This window comes from Meles meles, chromosome 5, assembly GCF_922984935.1.
Source record: "Meles meles chromosome 5, mMelMel3.1 paternal haplotype, whole genome shotgun sequence".
NCBI lineage: Eukaryota > Metazoa > Chordata > Mammalia > Carnivora > Mustelidae > Meles > Meles meles.
In genome coordinates this window covers 2,407,415-2,434,419 of record NC_060070.1, presented here as the reverse complement: position 1 = coordinate 2,434,419, position 27,005 = coordinate 2,407,415, and the positions used below count along the sequence as shown (strand labels likewise).

The following is a 27,005-nucleotide window of genomic DNA, read 5'->3' as shown; positions in this document are numbered from 1 at the left end:
TTATAATAAAATGTGTATGTGTGGCTTATGGGTTGTTAAAATTAAGGCCTTTGATGGCAGGAATTTGGTGTACTGCAGAAAAGTGCCGAGTGGAACACTGGAACTGAAAGTCCAGGGTCCCAGGAGCGGGTAGAAGGTGCCCGGTAGGGGACGTGTTGTCTCGGGCCCGGTTGCAGCGCCCTGTGTGTGGGTGCAGCCGAGCAGTCCTACCTGAGCACTGGTTGGGGTCAGGGGTGTTGTGACCGTTGCCGTGACTCCCGTTTTGCAGGATGAGGGTGCGGCCCCAGAGCCCGCTGTGTGAGCCTGCTGGTGTCGTGGTGACTCGTGGCCACAGTGGGACCTCCGCAATGAGGTGACTTCTTGGGGGTTCCTGTCTTTCAGGTGCCCGGGCTCACACACCAGTGAGCAGCCCCTGTGGTTTTGTTACTGGGTCTTTAGTGGTGTTGCTCCTTTTCATGTTTTCAGTTTGGGAAATCAAAGGATTTTCTGCTGTATTTCCAGCCGAGGGAAGAGACCGTCATGCTGTCTGTAGCCGTCCCTTCGCTCCGAGATCTCGTTAGCCTTCTCTGTGGGGAGGGTTTCCCTGCATGCTCCCGGGAGGCTGTCGCCGTGTTACAGAGAGATGGAGGTTGTAAGTAAATTTAAAAAGTCCCTTTACGTGAGTCGTCAGATACAGGAGCCTCGGTAAAGGAGCTTTGCTTCCTGTGCGCACGTCTGCTGTGACGGGGCGAACGTTGACGTGTTTTCCAGAGGCCCGGTCCCTGTAGCACTGGGCTGGTGGCAAGTTCTCTTCGCAGCGCACCGTTGTTCTGTGAAGATCAGCAGCAGGGCCTTCTGCGCGGGGTGTGTCTTCAGGATGACCGAGGGAAGTCTTCGCTTATTTTCTCTACGCAGATTTTATTTTCGAGATCTGAGAACTGTGACGAGAATCTTTAAGTCAGTTAGGATCTGTTGCCTGGAACACAGAGAAGCGCTGGTCGTGGCAGGTGGACCTGGAGAGCCATGAGCTGTCCTCCAGCTGTCCCCCGCGCTCCCCGCCCCTGCCTGGCTGCCGGTGCGGCGGGGAGGCCCTTGGGGGGCAAGAGGAGGCCTCCTGGCGGCCGGGGAGCTGCAGTTCCCTGTAGTTCTGAGGTCGCGGGTCGGGGTTTCAGCACTCTGCACACCTCTTTCTCGCCAGCTGTCTGTTCTCTCTCGGCGGTCTTTGAATCATGTTGGGCTCAGGACACCTGTCAGTCTGGGCGCCACAGAGAGCACTCGGGGCTGTGGGATGTTGTGGCCAAACCGAGGGTCCAGCCCGACCCGCAGAAACCCGCTTTGTGTGCTCCCACGCGAGGCGAGGTGAGGCCGGGGCAGCTCTTAGGGGAGGCTGCTCCGGAGGCCAGGCCTGGCTTTGCCACGGAGCACGATTGGAGCGTGGTTCTGCCCACGGCGGCCCGGCGGGGCCGTGGCACCCAGTCTCTGCGAGGACAGTAGTTACGCGCCAGGTGAATCATGGGAGAAGAGTTAAGGAATGAGAAAAAAAAAAATGTGGGTTTCAGAAAGGAACATAGTGATTAGGTTTTCCATTCTTCAGAGCTTTCTTTTTTTTTTTTTTTTAAAGATTTTATTTATTTGAGAGAGAACAAGTGGAGTGTCAGGGAGAGGGAGAAGCAGACTCTCCACGAGCAGGGACCCCCTTCCCCCACCAGATACGGGGCTTGATCCCAGGACCCTGGGATCATGACCTGAGCTGGAGGCAGATGCTTAACCCACTGAGCCACCCAGGCGCCCCCTTGAGAGCTTTTCTAATAGGAAACTTTATTAGTTTGGTAATGGATTAGTTTCTTTGTAAGGATTTGTACTTTTTAGTAAAATGTCATTTTATTCTCATGCTCAGATACCAAGGTATAAAGGACAAGGTAAGAAGAAGACAAGCGGGCAGAAGTCTGGTGCCAAGGTAACACGCTGAGGGGACAGAGGGAAGAAGCAGCCGTGGCGCGGCTGACCGCCAGCTCTGCACCTCCTGCGGGCCCCAGCCCCGTCCCGGCCCGGGGTGCAGAGCTCCCTGCCCGCGTCGCTGTCTCCCGGCTGCAGTCAGCCTGCGGTCAAGCCGTGGGGCCTAAAACACTAAGTAATTCGACTTTTCGATTTTTACCCAGGTGAAAATCATCCTGTGGGGTTTTACAGAGGTGCAGTCATTTGAGAATTCCTTGTTTTCTTGGCAGTAGAGTTGGAAATACTTGTTTTCTTTTTGAGCAGACGGTCATATATACGTATTTTTATCATTATGATTTTCATTTGAGGTAAAGAGAGAAACTACTTTCTGGGCAAGTTTCAGTTGATAAATTAAAGGCCAAACTTAGTTTCTTTTAAGACTTTTTTGAGAGTGTTGAGCCTTGGGCAGCGTGTCCGAGCCCGCCCGTCGAGGAGCCCTCCCTCGCGGCCTGGCTCCTGGGGGACCCGCAGGGACGTGCAGGCCTGGGCCAGCTCTGCAGCGGTGGGCCCTCAGCTGCCTCGTCTTCCTCCCGGAACGTGCCAGAAATCCACCCAGCCAGTCGGTGCGCTACTTTGAAAATTTAAATACTGCGGGTCTTAAAAGCGCTAATCACTCTGCTCTTACTTGTTTGGAATAAGACACTTAACGTTTGGTGCCGGGAGAGTCTTCGGTTCTTCTGACCCTTGCCCTTGCCTGATGTGTAGCTTGTGGAAGACCTTCAGAATTAAATGATTATTTTGTATTAAATTTTGTATTAAATTAAAAATACAATTTTTAAAGAATTGTATTTGCTGTTGTAGCTGGCTTTAGTTCTAGTGGTCTCACTGGTGAGTTCCCGTTCCTCTGGTCAGGTGGTACGTGTTCCTGCCCGCGGAGACACGGGAGGTCACTTAGCAAGCACGTGCGGCCCGTTCCCCGGCGGGAGCTGCTGGCTGCGGTCCCCTGTGGGCCCCGCTGCGCTGGTGACAGTCTGATGGGCGCTGAGACCCTCCTGCAGAAAGAGGACTGAGAATGCGCGATGGCATATTTGTAAAGATACTTTGCATCAGTTTCTCAGACTTTTTAGGCAAGTTAAAAGCGTACCTCATGGCCTTACATTTTTATCGTTTATCGGTTACAACTTTTGGAAGGCTCTGGATCTTCTAAACCAAAACACGTTCAAAGACGAATTGTCACTTCGCACGCCGCGGCCATGTGACCCAGACTTCTCCCTCCTTCTGCGGGGGCAGGCCTCGGGGCGCCGACCTCGGGGGCTGAGGGATCCGACGGGCCCTGCCCTGGCTCGTGCACTCGCGGTCTGGCCTCTCTCGGCTCGTCTGTGTTCTTGACCCAAGAGCCGAGTCACCTTGAAGCCTGCCCCCTCCTTCCTCGCCTCGTCCGGAGGTGCCTTTCCCAGTGTGCCGTGGCCGCACGTCCGGCCGCCGGTGAGCCCGGAGCTAGCGCCCTCGGTCTCACTGCTCAGCCGGTGCGCGGTCGCCGGGCGGTCCCCAGGGCCACAGCGTTCTCATTGCCAGGGGGTCGCCACGCTGGGCTGCCCGTGGCCGCAGGGCCGGGCTCGGGGGCGCAGTGGCGTGGCCGGCTGTGCGGGCTCTGGCCGATGACCCTGCCTGCCGGGTTCCCGGTGCGCCGCCCAGAGGCCTCCTTACGCGTCGCGTTCCGGAAGGCGACCCCAGGCTCTCAGAGAGACGCTGCTCGTGTTAGAAATGAACTGTAAAGAACATTCGTGTGCGTGCGAGTAGGTGGTTGGCACTTGCTGTTGTCACCCTGTCAGCACACACAGCAATGTACAGGGCTGCGGGGACCTAGGTTGGGCGCGAAGCCCGGTTCCGGGGCTGCTGCTTGTTACCGTTGGGACACGGCGACGGCGGGATGCAGGCGGCGGGGAAGCGTTCCCTGGGGGGTGTTTCTTGAAACTTCCCGTATGGGAACACCCCTGCCGAGCTGGCCTCCGGGCTGCTCTGCTTCCTCGCAGCCGCTTTCCTTCTGCCGGACGCGGGGGCCGGTCGTCTGAGGGAGGACAGTGCCTGTCGCACACAACAGCAGGCGTCTGGTAGCGCCACTAACGTCAGCCGGCTATTTAAGAGCTAGATGTTGCTTGTTTTTTGTTTTGTTTTGTTTAAAGATTTTATTTATTTGACAGAGATCACAGGTAGGCAGAGAGGCAGGCGGAGAGAGAGGGAGAAAGCAGGCTCCCTGCTGAGCAGAGAGCCGATGCGGGGCTCGATCCCGGACCCTGGGACCATGACTTGAGCTGAAGGCAGAGGCTTTAACCCACTGACCACCCAGGTGCCCCTAGATGTTTCTTGTTTTAATATTTAGACTAAGATGCTCTTTGTATTATGTTCTATAATAGGAAAGATCATCCTTTTCGTGATCAGCTCTCAGGTGTTTTCAAACTACTACTTGTTGAGGTATTTTGTGCTTCAAGTTCCTAAAAAAGGACTTTATTTGTTGTTCCTGGTTTCTAAAATTCTGGCCTAAGCCCCGCTGATGCTGATGAGGGCCGTGATGCAGACCATGGAGTCTGTGTGTTGTGGGCGGGGGGCGCACATTTGTGGGTCTTTCTCCCCAGGGCTTTCTCGGTAAACCAAGCACAGTCATTCCCTTACTCCGCCCCAGCCCCGGGTGGGATGGACGGTCCTCTCGGGTGAGCAGCATTCCCGGTGCTAAGCCCAGAGCCTTTGTGCCGGGCTGCTTGGGATCCGGGACTGCACGGCGGACAGTGTCCACGCCCTCAGGCTGCCGCCGGGCCGGGATGGAGCCCAGCAGCCGCGCAGAGTGTGGTGTCAGCCAGAGGTGGGGGGGTCTGCAGCAGTGACCGACCGTCCGTAGAGCAGAGAGACAGAGCTTTTCTAGAAAAACTGAGTTTTTAGAGGAGTTTAAATGTTTGTTTTGTGTTTCTAGAATTCCACAGCGTATGTTCTAAGTGAATAAATTTCAAATATATGTGTCTTAGAACTGTAGTAAAGTTGTTTAAATCATGGGTCTAGAAGACACTTCTGGCGGGGTAGGAGAGAGGAGCTAGGGCCTTGAGGTGTGGTTGAGGGAGGGAATCAATACCATGCATTTTTAAATACTTTTGCAAAACGGTATTTTTTAAGCTTTGATGTTTCTCTGTTATGAGCTTAGAAAAATAAATTTTTTTTTTAGGTTCTTAAGGCACTCTGGTGATAATTCACATTTTGGCTCTTGGGAAATTCGTAGTTCTTTTTTTATTTTTAAAAGATTATTTATTTATTTGACAGAGAGAGATCACAAGTAGGCAGAGAGGCAGGCAGAGAGAGAGGAGGAAGCAGGCTCCCTGCCAAGGAGAGAGCCTGATGCGGGGCTCGATCCCAGGACCCTGGGATCATGACCTGAGCGAAAGGCAGAGGCTTTAACCCACTGAGCCACCCAGGCGCCCCCATGACTTGATTTCTTATCGCCCAAAAGAATTGGATTTCCTGCCTGGAAATTGCTCTTGAAGTTCTGCAGTACTTGCAAGCTAATTTATAGATCATTTGATAAGTCTTTCTCTTGTGTGAGTTTTTAGAACCTAAAACTGATTTGGAATTCTCAGTAACCCAGCTGAGTAGCAGTCCTTTTGGTGAACAGATAGCCATAGTTAGAAGCACGTAGTTCTGTGTGGTTTACAAATGGATTTAGAGAAGAGTTCCAAAACAGATTAAGTGTTTTTATTTTATTTTTTTTTAAAGATTTTATTTATGTATTTGACAGAGATCACAAGTAGGGAGAGAGGCAGGCAGAGAGAGAGAGAGGAGGAAGCAGGCTCCCTGCCAAGCAGAGAGCCCGATGCGGGGCTCGATCCCAGGACCCTGGGATCATGACCTGAGCGAAAGGCAGAGGCTTTAACCCACTGAGCCACCCAGGCGCCCCAGATTAAGTGTTTTTAAATTTTACTCCCTGGATACCTAGAACTAGGGTTTTAAAACAAACTGATTACTGTTTTTCAAAATATATATTTTGCTGAGCATGGGAGAGTGTGATTGCCCATGAAACTCATCTTCCTCAAACTAGTCTTCGTTCCTCTGGCAGGGCTGTTGCTGAAATCAGTCAAACCTAGTCCTGGGTAGATGTTAGTCAAAGTCTAGATAGTTCATTGTGGGGACTTGAGTCATGCTGGCAGTGTGTGACTTCATGGGGAAGGCCTACTTCATTGGGGTAATTACGGTTTTTGTAAAGTTGCTTTTCATGGACATGCCAAGTTACTTCACACCAGTCTGTCCTCCGTCTTCTCAGGAGTGTTTTGAGGAGAGAGTAGATCTCTCAGGGTCTGTAATTGGAAATGGATTTAAATATCACAAGACGGTTTATATTTCCAAATGCATAGGTCTTGGAAAAGATGTAAATCCAGCGTTCAACATGTATAAGTGACAGGTTGCAGTGGCCTGGATCTAAGGAGCACGTGGTGGTCGGTGCTTCTCTGTGTTTGCTCTTACAGAGAATTTCAAGAAAGTCGTTAGGAAGTTGTAAAATGTTTCTGCCCTCTGAAAATACCCGATGTCGTCTAAGGGCTGGTAACCTGGTGTTTATTTTTCCAGACGTGTCTCTCAGGAAAATCGGTTCCTCTATACTGATAACTTCCAGAACATGCAGCGGTGTCTGGGGCCCCGGAAGCTGCGTAGCGTAGTCTGGCCGGCCGGCCGGCCGTCAGCGGACCGCTGCCCGGCGTGGAAGTGGAAACGTGTGTCTCCGTGCACGCGCCCCATTCCGAGTCTGCATGTAGGGAAGGGCCGACCTCGGGGAGTGTGTTCTCCAGAATCTTCTCCCCAGCTGCACACGTCTTCTTTCTCAGTTCTCAGCCCTAGTCAGGTTTGAAAAGGACGATTCTGCTTGAATTCTTGGGGTCACTCGTGCCTGTGAACCTTTAGTTCCTTAGGATTGTGTGCTTAGTGGTAGCGCGAGGCTGGCCTGCCCCATGCGCGTCTTGGGAGAGTCTCTCGCACAGCCCAGGTGTGGGACACACACGGCCCTCTCCCGGGTGCGAGGCCGAGGCTGGGGGAATGGTCCGTTTGAACCCACAGAAACTGCAATTTCATATGACTCAGCCGAATAGCGTGACATCAGTGTTAAGAGCCAAGCTCCAGACCCTTTCACTTTCCGGGGACCTTGGCATGTGACTGAAATGTCTGCATGTCCCCTCTTGCGTGTCCGCGGGGAAGCCAGAGCCTGCCCCCCGCACCCTCGGCTGCTGTCGGGGAGAAGGACTTGACCTGCGGGAAGACGGGAGGGTTCTCCACAAGCGTCTGCGCCCTCTGCTGTGACCAGCCTGGCTGGTGGTGTTTGCGGTCATGTCTGTTCCTGACGTACACAGTCTGACCAAGCAGAGGGTAACACGCCGTTGTGCGGCAAGAGATGCACCGGCCTGTTTTGTGTCCGTGTCACCAGATCAGCGGGACAGAGTCAAGGGGCCCAGAGCCCTCTGTGTTGCCTGTGTGCCTGGACGAGAGGAAGTTAGCTGAGAGTCTGCCTCAGACCAGTGCTTTCAGCAGCTCGTGTGCCCTCGGACGAGGGTGAGCAAGGCTGCATCTTTCCCCTTGACGCCTGTCGTGCTTGCGTTGGGTGGAAAATTGGTGTTTTTACCGATGGACACTTTGTTTTAATACTTGGTTCGTTTATGTGAACTGATCTGCCTTCTCCTTTCTGCAAGTGGGAAATTTACTGATTTTTAAGATAATTTTCGAAGGACTGATGTGCACCTAAGAGGAAATGCAGCAGTTAATTGTAAGTGGGGAAGTGTGTTTATGAATGCGGTAGGTGAAGGTGTTTCCAGTTAGGGCGGGAGGCAGGACGGCACAGACCCAGCACTGTCCACATTCTCTCCTTCAGACGCTGGCTGTGCGTGGACTGGGGTGGACAGTTGGGTCCTGGAGTGACTCGCCCCCCACACTTGCACACGTAGACACAGACCTGCGTGTGCTCGCGGGACCTTTGCTATTTAAAATCGCGTACTCCTGTTTATTTCACCAAGGGGACCTCCGGTCTTTCCCGATCTTTCCCATCTCTTTTTCCAGAAGGCCGGCAGTGATACCAGTCAGAGTGACACGAGCGTCTCCTCATCAGAACCAAAGAGCAGAAGCGGCCTCCACTTGCTGGCCCACGAAACCAAAATTGGATCTTTCTTAAGTAACAAAAGTCTAGATGTCAAAGACAAAGCTGATCTTTGTCCAGACGAAGATGATACGGAAGGGGATTCTTTCTTTGACGATCCCATTCCTAAACCGGAAAAAACGTACGGTTGGTGAGTCAACTGTGGTTTTGGATTAGCAAAGCAGAGGCTTAAAAATACAGTTTCTTAATATTTTATATTTTAAAAATGAGCTGCTAAAGCTTCTGTAATTATCGAATAAGTGTCATTTTCTGTTCTTAGAGCCTTTTATGTTGTGAAACAATTCCAGCTGGGAAAAAACTAGATAATCAGGATTTCTGGAGGGAAGTGTAGACTGAGCAGGCCGGTCGTGGGCCGGCTGCTGATCAGGCACGGCCCGGCGTGGGCGGAGCACGGGCAGAGCCCTGCCTTCAGAAGCCTGCACTCTGCGGACAGAGGCAGCGAGAAGCGAGAGCCCCCGCATGCTGTGGGGTGGGTGCGGCTGGAGTGATGGCCCCGGGGGTGGGGGGTCAGGGGCGAGGTCGGGGATCAGGTCAGGGAGTGCCTCCCTTCTAGGGGCTGGTGCAGCCAAGAGCCCGAGTTCGGGAGAGACGCAGCCAGGACAACAGCGGAGCTCTGGGAGGGCGAGCGGCAGGCAGAGGGGCGACAGGTCAGAGCACGGCTGGGGCGGTTGTGGGGACGGCGTTGACTCTGGCAGGAGCGTGGCTGTGTCCTGCGGGGACCCTGGGAGCTCTAGGGTCTGAGCCGCATGTGACCAGCTCACTGGGCTGCTGGGTCTCCAGCAGCCGTCAGTGTTCTCTGGGTGAGAGTTGGTGGCAAAAGTGGTGAGAAACAGGTGGTTTGGGGATGTCTTTTGAGGTTCGATCCAAAAGGATTTGTTGCTAAGTGTTCGAGAATAAAGTGACATCAAGGGCAGCTGAGGGTTTTCCGCTGAGTAAGCAGACGGTGGAAAACGCCGCTGCAGGTGAGGCGTGGGGAGCAAGGAGGGGCTGTGCGGTGGGCCAGGGGACCGTCCAGAACGCACTTCTCACGGGTCAGGGATAGGAAGGTTGCTGATGCAGAGGTGAAGCCGGCTGCGGGGCAGGGGGCGGGGTCCAGGGATGAGGGGAGAAGTCTCCGTGTTTGATCCTGCTGCCCGAGGAACCCAGAGGTTCCTCACCTGCGAAGTGAGTGGCCCCTGGAGGTGAGGGAGGGGAGGAGGAGGAGGAAGAGGAAAGAGACCGAGGGGCGCCTGGGTGGCTCAGTGGGTTAAGCGTCTGCCTTCGGCTCAGGTCATGATCTCAGGGTCCTGGGATCGAGCCCCGCATCAGGCTCTCTGCTCAGCAGGGAACCTGCTTCCCCCTCTCTCTGCCTGCTTCTCTGCCTACTTGTGATCTTTGTCTGTCAAATAAATAAATAAAATCTTTAAAAAAAAAAGGGGGGGCTGAGAGGAGAGGAGTTCTGGAAGGGGGAGGCCAGAGTGAGTCCTTGAGCCGCGTTCTGAAGGTCAGCCATGTCCCATGGCAGCCTGGAAGCAAGGATGATGGGATCGTGGGGTGGACTGGAGGGTAGGGGACAAGGTAGCAAAGTGTTAGAGAAGGTTCGGGAAAGGCTGGGGGCACTGTAGATGGCGAGTGCCTTCCTGGCGGGTTGTGCTGTTCAGGGCTGTGGAGGAGCAGGACGGAGAAAGCCGCAACGGGGAGTCGCGGTGCACATGTCTGCTCAGAACAGTCCGGCCTTAGAGGAGAGAGGGTGATGTGCAGGGGTGGGGAGACTTCGGCCCCCGGTGCTATGTGTAGGGGTGCAGGGTGCCCCCTTGCCGAGGCTGTCTGCTGCAAGGAGGGAGCGTGTGGGCGCACTTAGGGGCGGGCGGGAGGCGAGCTGTGCCGGTAGCAGCCTGGGAAGGTTCCCGCCTGAGTCGGGGGTGCGGGGCAGGAGGCAGGAAGTGGTGGGGGGGCGATGCGCAGGAGGGCGGAGCGCAGGGCTGCTGGGGAGGTCGGCGGGTGGGGCTGTGGTGCCTTTTGCCGGTGACACAGCTGTGCCGGTCACCTCCCGTGCTGTCCCTTGCCTGCATTGCCGGGCCCTGGAAGGGGCTTCTGATAAAAACCGCGGACACCGGAGACCACAAACGGCAGTGTCGTTGGCGAGCGGGCAGTGTCTCACCGGTAACTTGGCCGTGGATTCGTGATGCTGCTCAGCCTGCCTCGCCTCGCGGGGCGTCCGTGCTGACTTTGAGTCTGCGACGCGGCAGCCGTCCTTCCCAGCGCTGCACGCGTACGTGGTCTGTTACGGTGTCCTAGTGGCAGAGTGTAAGCGTGGTCTCTAACTGTGCGCTTGTTTCCTGTTAGGAGAAGTGAACCTGGTAGGCAAGCAGGAAGCCTCGCCTCGCTCTCCGACGCGCCCCCCTTGAAGAGTGGACTCAGCTCGCTCACCGGAGCGCCCTCGTTGAAGGACTCTGAGAGTGAGTGCCTGGGAGCCCCCGGGCTCCTTGCTGGAGACGCGGACGGGGAGGGCTCAGGACGTGCTGTCTCGTGGTTGACGAAGCACCACGTGGTCGTCGTCTGTTGTGCAGAAGGAGCCCATAACTTGACGGGCGATGGCCCTTTCCATCACTTTCCAAAATGGTGGTGTTTGCTTCGTTTTGTGTCGTTTCCTGTGCCACCAAAATACCTTTAGGAAACTGACTTTTTAGCTGCCTTATGTAGTAAACATTTCTCAGTCATTTCTCTCTTGTTGGACATTTAGACTGATGTCAGTAGGATTTAAATTCAGCTTTTAAGAGTTTGTTTCCTAGAGTCCGTGATACCACAGTAATGTAGTATCAGTCATAGGAATATTCAAATATTTGGTCTTCGGTGATGTGGATCCGACATCTTTTTTTTTCCTACTTTGGTTATTGGCATCACTTTCTTTCTGTGTGTGTGTTTGAATTTTTAGATTTATTTTTTTCACCATGATGAGTGCGTTTTTTAATCCCCATCACCTGCTTCTTAAATCCCACATCCGAGTCACACGGCGTTTGTCTTTCTCCGACGTGTTTGGCTCCGCCTCGTGCTCTAGCTCTGTGCCGCATACAGCTAAGGCTTCATTGTTTGGAGCGTGGCTCTGTTGTATGTGTTCACGTGTAGCGGGAGGGGTGTCAGGCAGACGTGGAGTGGCCGTGGCCACAGTTCCCTTCCTGCCCCCTCGCCGCACGCGGATGGCAGCAAGACACCAGGGATTTGCAGGCACAGCCTGAAACACGGACGTATGTGGGTGAACTTCATTTACGGTATCGAGTGAATGTATTTCCTCGACAGTGTGTCCAGGGTATTAATGTGCCCCTTTGGAGAACATTTCCTAAAAAGCACACCTTTATTAGGAAATCGTGGTGTGATTTTGCATAATTTTGCACTATTTCCTAACCTTTTTGTATCCTGTTTTGGGGCGGTAGGATTTGCCGGGACAGGCAAAGGAGGTGATGCGTGGCTGCTTTTAGCCATCTGGCAACCTCGCCGAGTGTTTGCCAGTGCGCCCCATCAGTTTCCTCTCGTCCTTCCTCCCGGTCTTCGTCACCTGCAGCAGGAGTCTAGCTCGGCACGACCTCGTCACTCTTCACACTGGTCAGGGACTATAGACGTAGACAGGACAGTGAGCACTTGGGACTGAAAAAGCATAACCAGTGAGGTGAGTTCGGTAAATAGAAAAACAATTAAAGCAACGTTAAGAACTTCAGAGGAAAGTAAAATTGGTGAGATAATGCACTCCTGCCCAGCGAGGCTTGTTGTAGACGGTGGTGCGGGACAGTCTGGTGGTCAGGTGCCAGTGGCGACTGGTGTCGCGTGTGGGGAACAAGGGCCTGCGGGGCTTGACATCAGCATCGCTCATCAGAGCTTGTAATTCTTTCTTGGTGTTTGGTTTGGACGTTTGAGTCATAAGCCCTAGGCTGAAGAGAAATGACGCGGTGTGGAGATTGTTGTGTTCTAAAAGTCAAGTTAACGTGAATGTTTTTCCTTCACAGGTAAACGTGGAAGCACAGCTTTAAAGGATCTGAAGTTGGTCAACGATAGAGTTGGATCCCTTGGATTCGGTAACTAGATTTTCTAATGTTAGCTCTTGATTGCCTGAGGGCGATCATTTTTAGAATAAAATCGCGATTGAAATGGCCTAGCCTGTAGTGAGCGCTTGGCGATGGGACGTTTGGGCGGTCTTCGTGAATCTCGGGTTTCTCCGTGTGCTGGGCCTGGAGAGAGCAGCAGCCCCGCAGACCTTTCCTTTGGAGCTTGGGTTCTGGTGGGGACGACCTGCATCAGAGGGGTGCCTACGGATGCCTGCGGTTTTGAGAGTCCCTGCGCACTGGTGTGAACGGGGGTGGTGGGGAGGACTTACCCTGGCCTAGGCTTTCTGGAAAGGCCTCGTCTAGGAAGTAACTTCTCTGCCAACACCTGTGGGGCAGGGCCAAGGGGAGAGGTTTCAGCTCAGACCCACGACGGATTGTGCAAAGGCAGTCCCTTTTTTATTTTTGAAGATTTATTTGAGAGCGTATGTGGGTGGTGGGAGGCCTGGAGGGGGAGGGAGAGACACTCAAGCAGGCCTGGTCCCGAGTGTGGAGCCGGATGTGGGACTCCATCCTGTGACCCTGAGAGCTGGAGCCGAGAGTCAGACCCGCAGCCACTGCGCACGCAGGCGCGCCCTCCCCGGTGCAGTTGCTCCTGCAGGGCTCGGGTGTTACGGAAAGTAGAAATCACACATCACTTCCCTGTTCTCTTCCACTCCTCCCTCTCCCTTTGCGTTTTGGCTGAAATCCAGAGCATGACCTGCCCGCCAGCCCTTCTACTCCCCGTCGTCTTGGCTCCGCTCTACCCCCAGACGCGCTCTCTCAAGGTCGTGTCGATGGCTCAGTTCTCCAGACCGTTGTTCCCGTCCCGTCTCTGGGCCTTTGCGCGTGTTTCTTCCTGGAGCTCACTTTCCCCATGATTGTACGTCTGGTACCTTCTGTAGGTTTCCCCTCAGAAAGTTCTCTCCAGCCTCTCAAACGGCGTCTGGTTTGGCTGGCTGTCGGCTGCCTCTTCCTTTCCACTGCAGGGTTGGCTCCTTGAAGCCAAAACACCCCTTACTCATGGTCGTACCTCAGCGGCCCTGGGAGTCGCACGCGTGTCTGACAAATGGATTCAGTGATGATGGCTTTAGTGGAAGAGGATCGTCCTGTCTCGCTAGCGAGAGCTTGACCCCCTCAGTGATGCGTGTGTGTAGATGCCGTCTGGTCTGGCCCTTGGAGGGACTCAGGGCACCCACACCAGTGGCCCCCGAGCCCAGCTGGCTGCCGAGCCAGGTCTGCCCTCTGCCCGAGCGGCCGCACGCAGGTCCTTGTGTCTCCCACATGCCGGGCGTCCCTGGGCAGGATGGCTCTTGTGGGCCTCTGTGTTTTCGCCTCAGGGTTCACGGTCCGCTTTCCTCACGTGTTCCTCAGGCGATGTGGAGGGAGGAGGGGGGTTTGCAAGGCGTAGAGGTGCCCGCGCCGTCCGTCCGCCGCGGGACGCTGCTCCAGCCGTCTGCGGCCTGCGCGTCCCGCTGCCTTCTGCGGAGGGCGGGCTGCGTGGCAGGGTGTGGGCCCAGCCCTGCGCGTGCTGGACCCTGACGCGAGCCCGTGTCTGGTGTGGGTTTGGCCTTCATCGCCGCCGAGGAAACGGCCGAGGAGGCTTACCTAGTTCTCCCACGGGCCGAGAGCGCCTCACAGCCGGAGCCGGGATTTGAGCCCCGTCGAGTCTCACGGAGATGCTCCTGTTCGCTTGGCTCTCCTGCTTCTTCATACTCCGTGAGCCTTTAAACGTTCCGCGTGCTGTGTTGACAGCGTCGGTAACAGGGATGCCTGCGGGGCTCAGTCGGTGAAGCGTCTGCCTTCAGCGCAGGTCATGATCCCGGCGTCCTGGGGTCAAGTCCCCCGTCGGGCTCCCTGCTCAGCGGGGCCTCTGCGTCTCCCTCTCCAGCTGCTCATGCGCTGTCCCTCCCTCTCTCTCTCTTTCTCTGATAAAACAATTTTTAAAAGAAAAGTGTAGCAGTTATGATAACTCGCTCTTATCATGAATATAATATCATTTAATCTGAAATGACTTTACAAGTAGTAAACATACAATGGGATTAGATTTTTGGGGACTTGGAATAAAAGACCAGGTATTACAACTACATTTCACGACATTTTTATTATTCCCTCGGCACTTTATTTGGTCATTTGCTTTCTTACCGTGTGTGGTTAAAAATGGTATTTCGGATCCTGGCGACTTCTTTTTTAATGCTGCAGTATAATTCGCTAATGTAGTTTTTCCCGAAGAAATGTGTGTGTGGTCGCGGATAAGTCGTGGAGCATGTTGGTATGAACGTAACCTCTTTTCCTAAACTTCCAGGGACCGGAGAGGATGACGACTACGTCGATGACTTCAACAGGTGAGCCGGCTGGTGGGCAGCACATACGTCGTGGGCAGTTTCTGACACGGCGCGTGGCAGGACCCCGCTCGGGCTCGTGTCGGTGCCTTAGAGTCTCCCGTCCGTGCTGATCGCAGCTGGAGGAAGGCAGTCCGGCAGACTGCACGCGAGGCTGGGAAGCCTGTCTTAGTTTGGCCATAGTGTCAGCAGACGCGCTCCGTCCAGGAAGCTTGGCGCGAGCGGGTAAAGCTGAGGCCTCGGGAAGTGACGCAGAGCGGCTCCGACGAGGCCGGTCACCGGGACCCGGGACCCACGTGCTCCCCCACGTCCAGTGGTGGCGGTGGGGGAGGGGGGCACGTGCACATTTAAGAACGGCCCCCCCCCCGTTACTGTTCTGATGCAGACGGTGTCTCAGATCACCTTTTTACGTATGTGGGGGCGGTGTAATCCAGCAAGGTGCTTGGAAAGAGTGTTGGTTCTGGAGAGGATGAGAAATTTGAAGTTAGAATCAGAATTTTTTTATGCCTTTGACGGTCCCACCCCACCCCCCACAATTGGGGATTTAGTTTGTAACAGAGTAGCTAATAAGCATTTTTTGAGAAGTGGCATGGCGTAGTAGATGAAATATTAAAAATCTGGGTTTGCGCCTTCCTGACCTTGTGTCCGTGTCCCCTCTTGGATCTTTGTTTCTTGCTTCTTAAAGTGACTCGCCTGTTTGTGGCTCACGGAGTTACTTTAAGTATCAAGTAAGACAATTTGGATGAAATTCATGAGATTGAGTATTGTTTTATTGTATTTTATGTAAATGTTTATTTTCAACGTTTGTTCTTCTTTTCTTTCTCTCCAACTAGCACCAGCCATCGCTCAGAGAAAAGTGAGCTCAGTATCGGGGAAGAGATCGAGGAGGATCTTTCTGTGGAAATCGATGACCTCAACACCAGTGATAAAGTACGGTGCGGCCATGGCCCGCGGAGCGCCGCTCGCGCCTGTGTGTCTTGCGGGGGGTGACTGTACAGGGTCAACAATTACAGAAAAGCAGTTGAAGGCTGTGACATGACCCTTCCTGGCCCAGGTTCTGGAGTCAGAACGGGCCACCTCAGCGGTGCAGTCAGCGGACGCAAGAGTCCTGTTTGGGGAAGGCAGGATAGAAATTCGTGCATGGACGAGAGTGTGTGATCGAGGAGATGGAGCGACATCTCGGCCGGCGGGTCAGGGCTGGTGCAGAGGCCGGTGGGGACGGTCCAGTGGACGCAGGCTCCATGGTTAGGGGTCCGTCCTGTAGAGTCACATTTGGCCTCTTTATTAGACAGGCAGGAGCGTGTACTGAGATGTGTGTCGGACAGGAGAGGTCAGGGAGCCTCTCAGCACCTCCCGTCGTGCCCACAGAAAGCTGTGGCCTGTTTGGGCGAGGGCCTCTGGGGCATCTGGGGTTAGAGGTCACTGCAGCCTGGAGGTGAACATCGCCTCCCAGCATGAGGAGTGGGGTCCGTGCTTGTGACCATCTGGGGGTTAGCAGGCGAGAAGGCCTTTGAGAGAGGCAGCGTTTGGTAACGGACACCGCATGTCTGAGCCGGCACCGCCCCGGCCCGTGCTCATCCGTGTACTGCGGTTCTCAGGCAAGCCTTGGCCTTGAGTCCCTGGCTGGTTTGTCCGTGAAGTGCAGGTGGGAATGCTGCCCCCCAGGGTTGTGGGCAAGCCTGAGTGAGAACTCCCGACGCGGGGTCAGCGTCCGCGGTCCGCCTCCCACCTGGCCCCTCGTGCCCGCCCCGGAGACTGCCGCGCGCTGCGTCGTCACCGGACGGGCTGCAGCTGGGCTGTGGTGGTGGTGGAAACGCAGTTTTGCTCTTAGCTCAGCCTTTCAGTAATTCTCTCAGATTTCAAAATAGGGGGAAGAGGGAGAGGTGGAGGCCTTTGGAATGTGAAGCAGTTTGTGGAGCACAAGGTAGTATTTACGTTACCGCGGCGTATCGTAAGGATTATTTATGACTCTGCTTGCGTTCTGATACTGGTTCTCTTTTTTTTTTTGAACCATAAAGCTCGATGACCTGACACAGGACCTGACCGTGTCCCAGCTCAGTGACGTTGCCGATTATCTGGAAGACGTCGCCTAGACGAGAAAGAAAGCAGTATTCTCATCAACAACGGACAAAGGACTCTGATCACTTCCATTTTTTCCCTCCAGACAATCACTCTTTGCTGGAATGTCTGCTCCCTGTTGGTGCCTTGTGTTTCAAAAAGACTGCAGATATTTTTAAAAATTAGGTTTTCATTAAACTAAACAGAAGCTTCCTACTTGAGACCATGTGTGGAAGATACACTGTCCTTAACCTGGTTTGGTACACATCGTCTGGACGTTGATCACCGACAACTCAGCTTCATGTCGAGGAGTGAACCCGTGAAACCATGAGTATTCTAGCTCCCTGAAAGGTCTCAATAAAGCTGCAGGCTCACACAGCTCTGCGTGTGTGTGTGGCTTCAGCCAGCCAGGATCAAAGCATGCGTGACGGTCGGTGGTGGTGCCCAAGGTCGCTGAGCGGCCTGAAGCTTGTTACCGGAAGTGAGAGTTGACGCGTCTGCTTTATTTTGGATTTCCTTCCGTCTGGAAGGGTTGTTAGACCGTTCGGTCATATTAAATACTCGTGTGTGCTAGTGTTGCTCGTTTTGAAGAAATCTAGGGTCGTTACGACTTTTAATCCACGAGTTGTCGCCAACAACATCCATGGTCGCCTCCCCTGTCCACAGAAGAAGCTGTTAGTCCCGGACTGTCTTCGTTAGCGTTGTAATTTATTGGGTATAAAGATGCCTGGGAACTAACACCAGAACGCATCTGAAAGCACCAAGCAGGGCTTCTCTCTCCGATCTGTGAGTCGATCGTATTAAAATCCAAATTGGACCATAACAGTAGTAATGGCCCAAGACCGTGTCCCATGGGCCGAGCTTTGGGCACCGTCCATGGCTTCCTCACAGCCCCGTAGGATGGAGTCGCTGCTGGCCCATGGGCAGCCTCGTTCCCGCCACGTTGCTGTCCATGGGGTCGCTGGCCCTCGCCCCTGGGAGTGATCGGGTCTCCAGGCTGGACGTGAAGCTGTGATTGTGCGCTACGTTTGTATTTTTTATTTGAATTAAATTATGTTTGTTTTTATTAAAAGTCACCTTTATTAATAAAGAGTAAACTAGACCTACTTGACTGGTTTCAGTGAGTGAGCAGACCTCGTGGTTCCTCTAGTGCGGGTTTTTCAGTTCCTGCCTGCCTCCGTGTCACGGAGGCGTTGGCTGGTGCCCGTCGGTGAGGGCCGCGGTTATATAACACGACAGTGTGCTTGTGTAACATCGAAGTGAAACCCAGCCGTGAGCGCCCAGAGGAAGTAGGACAGAAAGTGTGCCAGCGCGGCCCGGGAGCGGCTGACGGTCTGTCCGCGCTGTGGCCTCCGACCTCAGTCTTGCCGGCGTGTGCTCGTGGTATGTGTGCACGGCGCCGTGTGGAGATGTAATCTGTTGTACAAGTCCCCCCACGCGCGGGTTGTGGGAAGCCTGTCCCCGGACATCCTCGCCGCAAGCAGTCGCTTTCTCTCAAGCATCGCGGCTCCGCTCGGGGCCTCTGGCATCTGTCCGACGCCTGACGTTCTCTGGAACGGAGCTGGGTCTCCGAAGTGATCTGGACGGATAGTCGCCGGAGGCGCCTTTCAAACTTGCAGAAGACGTGGAACAGCAGCAACTGAAATCTGTCATTCTTCTGTCACGCAGGGAGTCGGACCTTTGGGTGACATCTGGGAGGACGGGCAGAAAGGGCCCAACGTGGCCTCTGTCACGGGCCACGCGCCTAGTGATGTCAAGTGGCGTAGAATTCAGTGGTGGAACGTTCCGTTTCCACCTGTGGGTAGGCTGAGTGTGTCACTGGGATCTTCTCATCGGAAATACGTGTTGACGTACTAATCCGTGAAATACATTTTCGTGGTAAAACCTGGATTTTACTGTGGCGTTTGTCAAGTATGAGGTGTCGTTTTATTGAGGAGGACTTGGAGTAAAAAGCTTTTCTCTCCTGTTGGTGTTTGTGGCCCTGCTGTATCTCGTGCTGTGTGATGGGAATGCCGTGGCCCGCTGTGGCCCTGCCGACACCGTCAGCGTCCCTGTCCCACCGCAGCTCCCTGGGCCCGCGCGGAACCAGCACGCGCCACGCGCACTGCCACAGTGGGGCTGGCTCGGAAGGTTTGCGTCTGTCCCTCCTTGTCCCCAGAACCGTCAGGCTGGCTTGTTTCCCTCTTGTCCTCGGAGATGCTCCGGCTGAGGGGACACCCCAGCTGAGGGGACACCCCACTGTGGTGTTTGCTCTTCTCGTCACTGATGTGGCCTGATCGTCATTGTAAGCTCCGTTGGGGCAGGGACGCTGTAGCCGCCTGGGTACGCGCTCGGCGCTTGGAGTAGCGTCTGATCTGTGCGCGTGTCGATGGGCTCTGCACGTGCCGGCGAGCGTGGCCGAGAAAGGTTTCTGGCAGGACAGCTGCCCCCGAGGATGGCGTTCCCGAGTTTGGGGATCAGCCATCCTGACCCGAGCTGGGGGAGGCTGCCAGGCTTCCATTCTGACAAGTGGTTCCAGGTTCAGGTCTGGCCGTCAGATGGGACCAGAGCTGATGGGGACAGCCTCCCCGAGGCAGCAGCTAGCGGTCCTGCCGTGGCTCGACGTGGCTGTCGGCACAGGGAGCAGTGGAGGGGGCTCGTGGCAGCTGGACTGGCGCTCCCGCCGGGGACACGAGGGTGGCCAGGACACACGGCTTCTGGAGACGCCGGCCCACGAGGCAGGTGCACGCCCTGTCTTGTGTGCTCTGGCCTCCCTCCCCCAACACAGACGACGCGGTGGGGCTCCGTGCTGGGAGGGTGGCGCAGAGACCACCGTCTTCCGCGTCTTCCGCGGAGGAGCGTGAACAGCCGGAGGCCGAGATGCGCACGTGCGCAGCCTTTGCTGGGGGAAGCCGTGCAGAGCCCGGGACGGTTAGATGAATCCCAGGCTCCTGCTGGGGAGCACGAGAACTTTGGTGCCTGAAAGAGGCCGCTTTGAAAAGCTGATGAGGGGGGGCGCCTGGGTGGCTCAGTGGGTTAAAGCCTCTGCCTTCGGCTCAGGTCATGATCTCAGGGTCCTGGGATCGAGCCCCGCATCAGGCTCTCTGCTCCGCGGGGAGCTTCCTCCTCTCTCTCTGCCTGCCTCTCTGCCTGCTTGTGACCTCTCTCTGTCAAACCAAAAAAAAAAAAAAAAAAAAAGAAAAACTGATGAGGGGATGGTTGGGCCGGATTGCGGGGTGCCCCCCACCAGCACCGATGCATCCGAGATGGGGCTCTGCGAGCTGGCGGTGAGTGTGGCGTGTGACCGTGGGGGGACAGCGGACGCAGCTGGGACAGCGGGGACAGGAGCCCCGCAGGGCTGGAGCAGGTGACACGTGGCCTCACGTGCAGCTCCTCGCCCGCGGAGCTGGTGCGTCTTGGTGAAATTGGGTGATTCTCAGTATAAATAAAGACGTGCAGGAATCTTGACAGGACTGAGCGTGAGCTTGCCCGCGCCGGCTGCCGGCCGTGATGGAGCCGGGACTGCGACCATAGCAGGGGTTTGACCAGAGAATTTCTATCCCGATGGCAAAGGAACCTTCCTGCCAACCAGGAATGGATCCCAGCACGAGGTCAGGGGCCTGGCGTCTCCCGCGTCCTCGGGGGTGGGCTGCTGGGTTGCTGCGGTTCCCCTCGAGGGGGCCGCGATGCTTGTCGGCAGAGGCCATGCCCTGCCGTGGCTGTCCCTGCGAAGACCCCCCGACCCTGCGTCCCCGGGGGAATGGGGAGCCGGCGGGCAGGGCGGGAAGTCGCAGCATGAGTCGGGGGGAGGAAGCAGGCGGAGCAGCGGGAAGGGTCCACCGAGGGCTCGTGCCGTGGCCACTGCTGATACTCTCACTTGAGTCCCCCCCACCTACTTGAGTTGTTTCTAGCAATTTGTGCCATCTTCAGATTTGACGAAACTCTTTCCCCACTAATGTTCAGTTTTCAAACATGTTAGTTGCACTGAAAGCCGACTTGGCTTTCTCGGTTGACAGGCACTGGCTACCGATTTCCATCATCCTTATTTCCTTTGGGTCCTGCAAGTCTGTGCGACGGAGTGGTGGCCCGTGGCACTCGCCCCGCTGTGCCAGCACTCGGGGCCCCGGGCTTCTGTGCCTCGCATGTCTGCAGACCCTCCTGCGCCTGCCGCCTCCGCCTTGGATGCACTGCCCTCGCCCACCTCCAGCTCCACCCGCCTCCGCTTCCGGGGTCCGCGTGGGAGAAAGCACGTGTTCTCCGTTCCCCCAGTGCGGGGGTTCTCGTCACCTGTTCGCTTTTACTCTCTGAGCACCCTGTCCTGGGCCAAGTCTCACCAACAGCGGTTCTCCAGAGGTTTGGGGTGCCGGGCGCACACCTGCTCCACAGGTCGCCCTCCTGTGGCCGCAGCGATGGGGATCCAGGAGACACCTGTGCTGCTGTGCACTGAGCGCTGGAGTAGAGGTGTGCTGCGTGCCAGGCCGCTGAGAAGCCCACCGGAGGGAAGAAGGGGAGGGAGGGAGGGAAGAAAGGTCCCTCCCTGGGCCCCCTGGGAGGAGGAGGAGAGCGTCCCACAGGACCGGCAGCACCGTGACATTTTGACGTCTTTGAACTCGGCCCCCCGGAAGCACTGGTGGCGGGCGGGTCTGCCCAGGGCTGCCAGAATCGCACAGAGCAGCCGAGGGAGCATCTGAGAAGGAAGGGTGTCACCCAGCTGGGAAGTGCCATCTGGGGGGCACAGCCACGGGGGCAGGCAGCAGAGGGGCCATCAGAAGCCACCGCAGAGGGGAGCCCCGATGATGACTGACGAGTGCCCTCCACGTGCTGGTGGACCAGCTAGTATTGTCGCCAATAAGCACGTGCTCAGCAGAAACCTGCTAACCATCACGCAGGCCAGAGTCCTCGGCCTTAGTGGGACCTGGATGTGCAGGGAACGGGGGAGAGAGCCTCGGGGGGCCGTTCCGCTTCTGAGGAATTGCCGCTGCTCTCCCAGGGCCTAAGTCCCACATCGCTTCCCCTCGCCAGGGCTGCCCCCAGAGGGATGCATTGATGACGCCACTTCCTCCCATCCTTGGCAGCGGCCGCAGACCTGGGACTGCACTGTCCCTGGGGGGGACAGTTGGGATGCTATCGATGTGGAAACCCCCGGAGCAGTTACAAAACATGCATGTGCCATAAAAACTTACGTTCTTCACTGTGATTTTAGCCCCTCAAAGTGCACTGTAGTTCTGTTCTCGAGACGAAAGAACAACTCTCAGTGGTAGTACGTTGTGATGGAGCTGGGGACGGGCTCCAGTGTGCGCTTATTCACTCATGCTGTCAGGAATCTCCGTGACAAACCGTCAGAAATTATCCTGACGTTAATCACAACAGAGTGCTTTTCAGATCATACCAGAACTAGTAATTCATGAGTTAAATTCCAATTATAAATAATGAATAGGCTCTTGTAGTATTTGATAATCAGTTAATGAGAGGAGAGCATCATGTAAACATATAAAAATATTTAAACATACTGCGGATTTGACACAGTATTGGTAAAGATAAAAATATGCCATTACCTTGAGGACATCGATGACAAACTGGGGAATGAAGATCATTAAAAGAGCATTTATGTTAAAATGTCACTCGTCACTGAGGAAATTTGAAATGCTACAAATCCTATACTCAAGTGAAGAAGAATGTTCCAAAATTTGACAGTTCTAAAACTTGCATGACATTTTCAAAAGTACATATCAGTAATGGAGAAACCATTTTAATTATTCTAGCGTAAAATTATGTAACTCCATAGAGATTTTCAAAAAGTCATTCTAATATGAAGAGGTATTATCAAAAACTACATCAAAACAACATAGGAAAAATGTACTGTGAAGATAGTGTTAGGCACTCTGATTCTTTCTCGTGGCCATGTGGTGAAGGTCCAACTGACGTCAACTTACCCATCCTGGGGGTCTATGTTGTAGGTGAGGAACCCAAACAATATGAAGCTGGGGACGTATTTACGTATTGTTCCTCTCCCCTCTCTCCAGGAGGTGGGAGCCCTTAGATGTCCTTGTGAAATGTAAGCACAGAGCACAACAGAGGGGAGTCTCTGTGTCTGTCTAGTAACCTGTAAGCTTTGTCCTTTGTCCAAGGTCCCAGTAAAATTTGTTCAGAAATCTCTAACCATGCAGAAGTATGAACATACTTTCTCTGCAAGTCTGGTTGCGGGGCATGACTCACCGAAGAACAAGCTCGCAAGCGACGAGTGGGGAACAGCCGAAGCAGACTTCAGGGCCGGGAGCAGGTGAGGCTCTGTGTTACCGGCCAGAACGCATCTCATCCCACTTTCCGGTCCTTGACAGCTTCCGTGAGATGTAACTCACGCTTGGTATAGTTTACCTGCGTCAGGGGTACGATTCAGCAGTTTTTAGTTCCCAGACTTGTGCCGCCATCACCACAATCCATTCTGGAAGATTAGCATCACCCAAAAAGGCCCCCCGCCCCCGTTCGCAGTCCCCCCACAGCCCTCCCTGAATCTACAGCATGGTCAGCTCTGGACACCTCTTCTAGATGGGATCGTGTAACACGCTGCGGTGTATCGCCTCCGTGACCCCGAGCCCTCCCTGAATCTACAGCATGGTCAGCTCTGGACACCTCTTCTAGATGGGATCGTATAACACGCTGTGGTGTATCACCTCCGTGACCCCGAGCATCGTGTCTTCACGGCTTGTCCGTGTTGCTGTGGGTGTCAGCTCTTCACTTCTTTCTACAGCCAAAGGAGACTTTGAGCGGATGCACTGTATTCGAGGTGTCTGTAACTTGCTGGAGATGGGGTGTTTCTAGGTTTCGCTGCTGCGACTACTGCGGCTGAGAGCATTCCAGTGCAAGTTTTTTTGTGTGTGTGAGTATAGCTTTTTTCTTGGGTGCATACAAAGAGGGGGAGTTTCTGGGTCCCGTGATGACTCTGTTTAGTGCTTCGAGGAATTGCCAAACTGCATCCCCCAGCAGGTGCAACATTTTGCATCCCCAGCAGCTATGAATGAGGTTTCTAGTCTCTGCACAGCCTCGCTAATGCTCGTTAATAGCTCTTTTTTTTTTTAAATATAGTTATTCTGATGCATGTGAAGTGGTACCACATTGTGGTTTCGATTTGCATTTGGAGTATATTATTTTATGTGCACTTGACAAGAATTTGTCTTCTGCTGTTAGGCACAGCGTTCCACAGATGGTTTTTAGGTCCAATTTTTTAGTCGTGTTGTTCAAGGTTTCTGTTTCCTTATTGAGCTAAATCTTAGTTGTTTTATCCTTATTGAAAGTGGGGGTACTGAAATCTCCAACTATTGTTGAATTGTCTCTTTCTTCCTTCAATTCTGTTACTTTTTGCTTCTTGTAGTTTGGAACTCTGCTGTTCGGTGCAGATATGTAACGGTCACGTCTTCCTGAGAGAGACCTTTTTATTATAAAATGTCCCTCTTTACCACTAGCAATTTTGTTTGTTTTAAAGTCATTGTGGCTGACATTCTGGCCTTAGGGTGGCTGTTTGCTTGGTGGTAGTTCCTTTCAACCTACTTGTACCTTTGAATCCAAAGTTTGTCTCCTGTAGATAGCATGTAGTTGGATTTAAAAAAAAAAGGGCGTCTGGTTACCTCTATCTTTCAACTAGATTGTTTGATCCATTCACATTTAGTGTAGTGATTAAGGCAGTCTGGATTTATGTCTGCAGTTTTAATTTTTGTTTCGTATACATCTCATGCCTGTTTCGTTTCTCTCTTCCTTTTCTGCTTTCTTTTGCCGTATTTTCTAGTGTAACATTTTTCACTCCTTATTTTTTCACTGTATTTTCACCCTAGATTTTTCCAGTCTTATTGAGGATGATTGACATGTAACACTATGTAAGTTTAAGGTGTACAGCATAATGGTTTGATGTGTCTATGTTTTGTGAAGTGATCACGACAGGTTTAGCTAACATCCATCTTCTCATATAGACACAAAAGAGAGAAAAGAAAAAAAACTTCTGCTTGTGAAGAGAACTCTTAGTTTCTACTCTCTTAACAAGTTTCCCGGGTGTCCTCCCTCTATTTTTAAAGTGTTTTCTTAGTGATTGCTCTGGGGCTCACAGTGTCCTTCTCAATCAATCAGAATCTGCGTAGGTCCACACTAAGCTATTTCCACTAAGTGATGGAAATGTCTCTGCTGTATAGCTCTAGACCCTCTCCTCTTTCTCTTTTTGTGCTATTATTGTTCTACTTATTACCTCTCTACCTGTTACAAACACAAGAATTATCTGTTCTAATTATTACCTTATATAATTTTGGGTCTTTTGAAGAACCTGAGACCATAAAGTGAGGAAGGGAGGCAAGAGGAGAGGGAGAGGGGAGGAAGGGAAATCAGAAAATGGGGACATTTGTGAACTTCCACTTTCCAGCTCTGCAGAGAACAGAGCCCACCTTCCTCTGCTTCCGCAGGCCCACAGTGAGCCCCGTGGGCAGCTCTTTCCTGGACCAGCTCACCTGTTCACGGGTAGACACGGTTGCGGTGTGTCTGAGTTGACTCAGGCACTCCCAGGTTGGTCTTGCACTTTGTTGAGCCGGGTGTACGCGGGGCACTGACTCCAGGTGGGTCTTGGTGGACAACCATTCACAGCTGTGGGGATCTCTCAAGAGACCAGAAGCGTGCAAGGTGACCGTCCCAAGGACGACCTGCTGGGTGTGCTGTGGAGCCCCGTGGCTGGAGGCAGGGTTGGATGGCAGGTGCGGAGAGGCCCTGGCTTCTGGATCGGCCTACCTGGTTTCCTACACCCCAGCCCTCCTTCCCGCAGAAAGAAATGTCAACCCCTGGCTAACCCGCGAGGTTCTGTAACGTAATTCTCTCAGAAATGGGAGCTTCTCTTTGCTCATGCCTTGCGCCAGGGGAGAAGGGCTCTGGTGTACAGTCAAGATAAAGCAGAGTAAAGGAACATCTGAATGGCTTCGCTTCACTGACCCCCCCCATTACCATGAAACCAAATAACTGTTTCGTGAAATTTAGCTGTTTCTTCGAAAGTGACCAAAATGTTCTGAGCTTCAAGTGCTAAGTCAGCAGAGGTGTTGAAATAAGCCTCAGGAAAAAACAACTGGCCTAGTTTCCATGAAAATACGTGTTTCAGGTGAAATAGCTAATGGACGTGCTGAATGTGAGTGTCTGGTCGTGCGAGGTGGAGAGGTCCCCCTGGAGGAAGGGAGCCTGGGTCCGCTCAGAGTAACAGCGTCCGGACCCCGCGGGGCCTCCAGCTCCTCCCGCGATGCACTGCTCTGGACCCTGCCTCTCCCACCGCTGTGGGTGCTGGCCCCCGGCCCGCTGTGGGTGCTGGCCCCCGGCCTGCTGTTTCCACCCTGGGCTGTAGAGCTCCAGGGCACTGGCTCAGGCCGTCTGTGGGGCTGCGGCGGGGAGCCTGGAGTCCCATCCATTCTTCCTCTAACATCTAATCAGGTGTGAGATTTAAAACTAAGAATTCTCCTTTGCCACTTTGGGGGAAGTGCCTCCAGTCCCAACCTTCTAGGACCTCCCGAGCGACGCGGCTGAGTGGTGGTGGGTGTACCGTCTATGCGGCGTAACCACCCGGCAGGGGAAAACACGACCGTGTAGAGAAGCCCAGCGGGATGGCTGCGGGGTCCACCAGACACGTCGCTGCTGCTCCAGACGGAGGGAGGGGGCTCCTCGGGGGGACAGGCGCCGTTGTGCTCAAAGTTAGAGCGATTCCTGAAATTTGAAAAAACTGTGCCTAAAACGACTTGCTTTCCTATTCGTATTTAGGTATTTAAACAACTCTGTCTTCTTGATATGCCCAGGGATGGCAACAAGCAAAATAACATCATTGACCGAGCTCACGTGTCCAAGTTATGTCCCTGGGAGCAGGGGCAGGAGAACGAGAGCTCTTCCCGTTCTTAAAGAGACAATCACCACGGGAGATGGGGTCTTTTGAAGTGCTGTTTGTCCCACGTAGTGGATTTAGGAATTTTCAGTAATGTATTTAGTGTTATTACATTGTCCTCATATGTTTTCAAAAGGAAAAAGAATCTCTTAATTGAAACATGAAGTGGTTCTTGTGACCGAGACTGTTCATTTTGTACAGCGTGCCTGCTGTCCGATGTGAGGAAAGGGATGAACCAAGTTCAGGGACTTGAACGTGGAAAATGTATCTGCAGTGGAGGTTCATTCATTAAACCCCCATAGGAGTGTAAACATATCTGGCAGCCTGTGTCCTAAGAAACTGCAGATAGATTTTAAATGTTTTTCATAGGAAGAAAACAAGTTGAGGGCTCAAAAAACCTGGAAATAGTGTTTCATTGACGAACTTTATAAGACCAAAAGCTGATCCATTGTGGCAAGCAAGGGTGGAGAGAAGAGGGGCAGAGACGAGCCCCAGAGCAGGTGCAGGAGGGATGTCCGGGTGTGGCTGGAGGAGGAGCCTGGTGCCGGGGTGGGGGCGGGGGCGGGCCATGGCAGGAGAGGACGTGCCTGTGGGGGCTCTGA

The 27,005-nt window shown here is 53.9% G+C and overlaps 1 protein-coding gene across 4 annotated transcripts in view; it reads left to right on the top strand.

The window, feature by feature from the left end:
- The window catches only part of CEP43 (centrosomal protein 43), a 28,041-nt gene extending 10,401 nt beyond the window's left edge, over window positions 1-17,640 (top strand). For 2 of the 4 annotated variants that reach the window (XM_046005142.1, XM_046005140.1), the window contains 6 exons: window positions 7,990-8,216; window positions 10,412-10,524; window positions 12,064-12,132; window positions 14,444-14,483; window positions 15,314-15,410; window positions 16,499-17,640. In XM_046005142.1, coding sequence (XP_045861098.1) covers window positions 7,990-8,216; window positions 10,412-10,524; window positions 12,064-12,132; window positions 14,444-14,483; window positions 15,314-15,410; window positions 16,499-16,573 — 621 coding nt within the window. In that variant the 3' untranslated portion in view covers window positions 16,574-17,640. Of the gene's footprint in view, window positions 1-1,876; window positions 1,937-7,989; window positions 8,217-10,411; window positions 10,525-12,063; window positions 12,133-14,443; window positions 14,484-15,313; window positions 15,411-16,498 lie in introns of all 4 variants that reach the window. The other 2 variants (XM_046005143.1, XM_046005141.1) reach the window with 2 other exon arrangements.
- The last annotated feature ends 9,365 nt before the right edge of the window (window positions 17,641-27,005 follow it).